The 6,000-nt window shown below is 42.1% G+C and overlaps 1 protein-coding gene across 1 annotated transcript; it reads right to left on the bottom strand.

The window, feature by feature from the left end:
• Positions 1–788: 788 nt before the first annotated feature.
• Positions 789–5,750, bottom strand: LOC135494701 (uncharacterized). The gene is made up of 2 exons (XM_064782917.1): positions 5,577–5,750; positions 789–3,872 (listed from the first exon to the last, which is right to left on the bottom strand). The coding sequence occupies exons 1-2, from the start codon at positions 5,644–5,646 to the stop codon at positions 1,963–1,965; spliced, it is 1,980 nt and encodes a 659-aa protein (XP_064638987.1). The 5' UTR covers positions 5,647–5,750; the 3' UTR covers positions 789–1,962.
• Positions 5,751–6,000: the final 250 nt, after the last annotated feature.

Below are 6,000 nucleotides of genomic sequence, written 5' to 3'. Positions count from 1 at the left end.
CAACATGTTGGCCAACATGTTTCCCAAAATGTTGTCAGTGTGTACAGAGCTTTAGACATTTCTGGTAAACCAACACTATAGGCATAAAATGAGGACGCTAGTTGTATTGTATTCATTCATTCAGTACAGGACTACCCCATGTCAATGTTCATGTCTTTTATCCACTAACGTGGAAGGCAATGGCATTGCCCACGAAAAGAGAATCAATTATCAGCTGTGACTGTTCTTTCTAATGTTCACCTGCCACCAGTAAAATCGGCCTATTCATTTGGACTTAGTCATTTTACGATTCAGCCGCGCTCGGTTAAGTGGGAGAAGACAGTAAATGTCTCAACTAGTCACTGATGCACTTTTGATACGTGGACCATCATGTATAAACAGAAAACCTGACAACTTTTACCAGCTTCAGAACTGCACTCACCATTTTCACTTGAAATCATCGAAGGTCAAGGTCGGAGGTTAAAGGTCACAAAAAAACTATTTGGGAATAATATCAAATGGCACTGTTTTTTTAGCATAGATTAACTATTGGCCAGTAAAATTAAGTAAAAAAAAACAGTGGTTCAACCATCTAGTTTTTCTAATATTGAGGAAAATTTGCAGAAAACCTAAAGATGGCAACTCCGAACCCGACTCCATTTCTGGGATCTGGCACCAGCACACCATGACTTCGATGTGTCACAACACCATTTTTTCCAGGAAATTGTTCAAATATCTTGATATCGGCCAAATTGCCAAAGCTTCCCAAATTGCCAAAGCTTCCCTGCACGACCAATTAACCCGAAAACTGACATATTCAAAGTTTATTAGGAACTACGGTTAGGGGTTGACCGCGCATGAATACAAAAAAAACCTCCCTAATGAGACCATAGGTGAGACAAGACCACAATTGATTTTTTAAGCCTTTTAGCAGTTAAATTGTCAATGTTTGACCGCGACGCATCAAAGAATGCGTGGTGTTGTGAATCTGAAATTTAGATTATGTTATTCCGGACAGTCGGGCAAGTAAATGGTGAAAAATAAACTGGTGATTGACCACGGAAAATTTTTGATAATCGACAAATTAGACAGACTTTGATATTTCCACTCTTTTCAGCCAACTGGCAGAAAAAACTCAAAACACGCCCCCTATTACCCAATTATCAAAATTCGAAATTAATTTTTTCATCAAATAATTTATTTATATCTGTAGACTTGCCACAACAAATATTTTTTCAATACCTCTCCAAATATGTACTTGAGAGTAAAAAACATGCACTCGTCTAATAGATAGGCCTGGACCCTCCAACCTATGAATATTCATTAGTGGTCTTGTCTCAGGTGTTTCCAGGGTCTACGGTGCAGCCATTTTGAATGCTGATCAAGTAGACTACTGATGTAGAGGTTGCATTATGTCTGCTTTGGAGATTTTCAGTTACAAAAAATATTGACTTTGAATTTGTAATCATCGATTATACTCTCTGGGTCCGGGGCCCATTCAAGGTCAGGTTTCGGCGACGGTGCATTTTATTTAAAAAATTGGAGCATGCTGATTCAGGGCTTATTAACACCCGGTCCATCATTTTCATGCAATTGGCCCTGAATATGCATATTTAAGAAAATTCGTCTCGCGGCTATAAACAGGACCAATTATGATGATTCCGGTTGAATACAACCATAGATGTAGAGCTCTACATCCCTGATAAGACATCGTACATCCATTAAATCTGTCGACAACAACCGAAAGCCCTGTATGCCCTATCTGTCCTGTCATGGACCTGGCAACAACAGGACGGTGCACCAACCTGCTTGGGACCATCTTTGTTGAACCGTATGCGTACAGCGTGACAACTCCTAAGCACAAAAACCAACGTGCACTCGTGGCAAGGTCAGGCGGCCAAAATTAATAGCGAATGTCTAGTTCCGGGTGAAGATTCCAGCTCCGACTACTGCAGTCCGAGCTGTTCGACTCGACTAGGATACCTAAGTAGACTTACAGTGACAGAACTTTACAAGATGTGGAAACGTCTTTGCCACACATACAGAGCTTGTACCATAAGCATTAGTACGACTGATGTCCTTTAACTTACTGATAAATGTACCTCTCTGCACGTCCTGCGTGGCAGTGGCTTCGTAATGGCCACCACCTGGCTTAGTGTGGATGACTAGTTGGTATAGTTTAGTGTCGACGTCTTGTTTCATACTGAAATTCTCTACTCCTTCGTAATCCATACTTTTATATTGCAGCATCCTGGTATTTGGAGTCAATACTTGCGCTCCCAATACTCTGTCTACCTCTACAATGCTGCATACATCTCGAACATGAGCGGTCAATGAGTTAACAAAATCAATGAACGACGCTATTGCCTTCTTTACTTCAACAGAATCAGTGTTGACGGTTGTCCAGTCCAGACAGTTGCACCAGTGGGGTTGAATTCCCGCATGCGCACAAGTTCTCTCAGCAGGTATTTCCGAAAAAAGGCTGATGCCTCGTTTTGATATGTTACCTCGGGCCTCGTTACGGAAGTGCAAAATGTCATGAAAAGTTTCGTGAATATCATATGGCGCCACCAGTCTCTTGGAATTGGTCAAAAGATTTTTGTAGGCCGCTGGGTATTTTGTTTGGAACCAAGGAGGCATACGGATCGAGAAAAATGGATTGCGTTCCTCCATCTTCCCTTGTACTGTTTCCCTCAGATACTGATAGCGGGCGCCATGGTCACTCAACAAAAGAAACATCGTATTGTTCAACGAGCCGCCATTATACAATGCTTCCAGCCATTCTTTCAGCTCATCATCAACTATGTTCAGAGGTTTGTTGCTATCGTGGCTCAATTCATTATGAAATCCGAAAGAAAAGCTCCTTCTGTTTTTATACATACTTTCGAAATCTTTCAAATAGTTCATCAGCACTTTGTGTTTGAACTCCGACCCTAGACATCGTCGAATTCTCTCTTTCTCTAAAACCTGGTAGAAATGTCTCAGATAATGATCCGTTGGTTGCTCTTTAAACCCTAACATCCTCAAGGTGAACGTCCCGTATTCCGCTAAGTCTTCAGTGTAATGCGTGACATACCCGGCTTTCTTGAAATCATCCCAGATCCATGGGTGGCCATTGAGAGTTTGCGCGCCTTTGTGCCCTCTTCGGGCCTCTGGTAGCTCCCATTCCTGCTTCCCAGTGAACCACGGCTGCACAGCCGCCGGCGTGCCGTCCCCTGCAACATTATATCCCTCCAATACGATGACTTTCAAAACATCCATCATGTAGGCGTATGATTTTGGAAGTTTTCGCTGCCACGTCATCCGAGAAACCGAGTCTAAACCGAAAATTAAAACACTCAAGCCGAGGGCCTCTTTTGGAAGTTTCACTGCGCTATTTCGTCGATGAAGACTTTCAACATACGGGACTGTCACGTGAACATTATCATATCGTGCTGCACCGGCAGAACACGAAATTCTGGCAACATCAGACGTAACATTTGCACCATCTTGAATATTGCGAATCAACTCTCCATTATGGAAGTGAAAATCATCACCGCCGCGCAATAACGGCAGAAAGTCACATGTTATGTCCCCAAACTGTTTTTTAGCGAAATCCAAAATTTTAAACTTGCCTGCTTCTGTTTTGACCCAGTCCTTCCCGGGACACGGGACTTTCCTCGTGTCGCCAAAAAAGTCTCTATACTTCTGATTCGGATACATTTTAAGCTGAGCTTGGACACACGCGGGCTTTGCAGGGTTTTTTGGATCAGTATCGAGTAAGGCCCGATAGTGGAGAATGCTCGCGACCTTCAGGTGTAGCACCACATAGATCACCCCTGCAGCTAGGAAGACGTACGCTACAATCCTTCGGAACGAGTGCCGACGCCTCCAAACTGCCCTTTTGTGGACACCTGAAAGTGAACAAAATGAGGTAATTTATTTGCCGGTTGGTATATCATGTATTATGTATTTTAGAATGTGATTTTCCAACGCATTTAATCAAACAAAACATCAACATCATCCATTAACATCTTCTGCGCATTATGCATCAAATTGGTCCGCGTATGGCTCTTTAATGCCCTTTCTACATGTATTTTTTATTTTCTACCCCGGAATATTTGCAACTAATTTTCCCAGAAAAATGTTCGGTATGATGCAGTTATTTCTGAAATGCCATCCGTTATAGGCCCGAGTCATCTCGATCATTAACCCACAAAACGTGCTATTGGTTGGTGAGACGTGCTAGCGAAAAATGATTACTATGAAAACGGCCTCGCCAAAAACCTTCACCTTTGGTATATTAACAGACTTCTGAATTTCCAGGGCGTAGTATCAGAAAAAAATATCTTTGGATGATTTTTCAGAGTTCGCGTAATTTCAACTTCGGGCAACTTGTTTACATGGAAAAACTATTGAACCAGAAACACACGACTAACCATCACGGCCGCCATGGAAGTCCAAGGTATCTTACATCACTTGATGGGTATTTGAGGTTAGAATCATGCTGTAGACGTTGTTTGTAGGAGGATGAATTCATGCATCAAAGCTACACATATCACAAAGGTCGGTTGAAGACGAGAAGAAATGTTGTTGTTTTGATGTATCGGATATGTACTTTTACTACAATGCACCTAGTCTTTAAAGCTAATCTTTTACAGGTTGGCATACTATGTTAGAGCTGGTTTCAATACCTTTTGGGGTTGTCTAGAAAACGTACTTTTTTTCGCCGAAGCCTCTGCCGTGATCTTTCTGAGATATGCCCCCCCCCCCCCCCCACACACACGCACACACGCACCTTATCACCACCACAGCCACAACGCAACACATAAACACACAACAACAATACATAAACACACACACACGTATGATCATGAAGCTAACTCATCCTCAGGAGGATAGCATGCTTTTGAGACAACTACAGCTACGAACGTTCCAAAAGAGGAACAAATATTTCGAAGATGGCACAAATCCCGAGTTGGCACGGGATGCTCGTCTAACCAGGAGAGATCAGTGGCATAGTGGTTAGAGCACTGGGCTCATAATCAGGAGGTCATGGGTTCTAATGGTCAACAGTGTTTCGTCTTTTTGTCCTTGAGCAAGGCACTTAACCCTACTTGCCTCTCTCCACCCAGTTGTAAATTGGTACCTAGTTGGCAGAGATGGCAAACTATAAGTGCTAGTCCTGAGCGCTGTAAAGCTGCAGCTAATGCTTCAAAAGTTTAATGGCTATTGTTCAATTTGATATTTCTATTACTCAAAGCAATACTTAAGAATAAGAAATAAAATCAATATTATTTATCCAATATAGGAATAAATTAAAAAATGAAAAATGCATGCAACTAAGTTGACACTGCGAAAATAAAACACTAATTAAACTTGCAGCAAAGCAAGTGTAATTAAACTTTTGACATGTACATGCGTCGGGGTATGATCCTAGCTAAATGCCACAACGCCATAATGTTTAATTTTCTTTTATTGACGGGTTTTTAAAATCTCTGCCAACAATTGATATCGCAGGTACCCATTTACCTATGTCTGCTCTGAGTTCGAAGTCGTCGAGTAGTATAGGGCTCTTTAATTAGGAAACGGGGAGTTTGCTCATCCCGTGTACTTACCCATGTCCTTCCCAGACTTCAATCGATGTTCCGCAGCACGCAGCACGCCTCCTTGCGAAATATCAATCATTTCGGGAGATTCCAGTTTCACTCAATAAGCAGAATATATCATATACAGGGCCAATGTAGAGTAGAGCTTGAATCACGAATGTACAGGCCAATAGCTAGAGGTAATACATGTAATGTGAAGCGCTTTGAGCGACTGAAACCAGTCGGATTTAGCGCTATATATAAGTCTCCTGGTGATTATTATTATCGTAATTTGTATGTGTGTGAAACAATAATGCAATTTGTGTTGAATACAAGGAGTATTCACCGTGGCCATATGCCATAATGGTCAGCTGATGCAGCAGCGGCTGGTTAAAACAATCCGTCCCCATCAGTCGACTTTCGCATCGGCCCAACACTAGGTGACCATGGGATG

The sequence above is a fragment of the Lineus longissimus genome, chromosome 10 (assembly GCF_910592395.1).
Source record: "Lineus longissimus chromosome 10, tnLinLong1.2, whole genome shotgun sequence".
Taxonomy (NCBI): Eukaryota; Metazoa; Nemertea; class Pilidiophora; order Heteronemertea; family Lineidae; genus Lineus; species Lineus longissimus.
Note: the sequence above shows the minus strand (reverse complement) of the source record. Positions and strands in the feature narration are given on the sequence as shown.

Coding starts and splice junctions, on each gene's coding strand:
- LOC135494701 (XM_064782917.1), bottom strand. CDS start 5,646: ATGATTGATATTTCGCAAGGAGGCGTGCTGCGTGCTGCGGAACATCGA. Junction 3,873..5,576: donor GAAGTCTGGGAAGGACATGG/GTAAGTACACGG, acceptor GTTCACTTTCAG/GTGTCCACAAAAGGGCAGTT.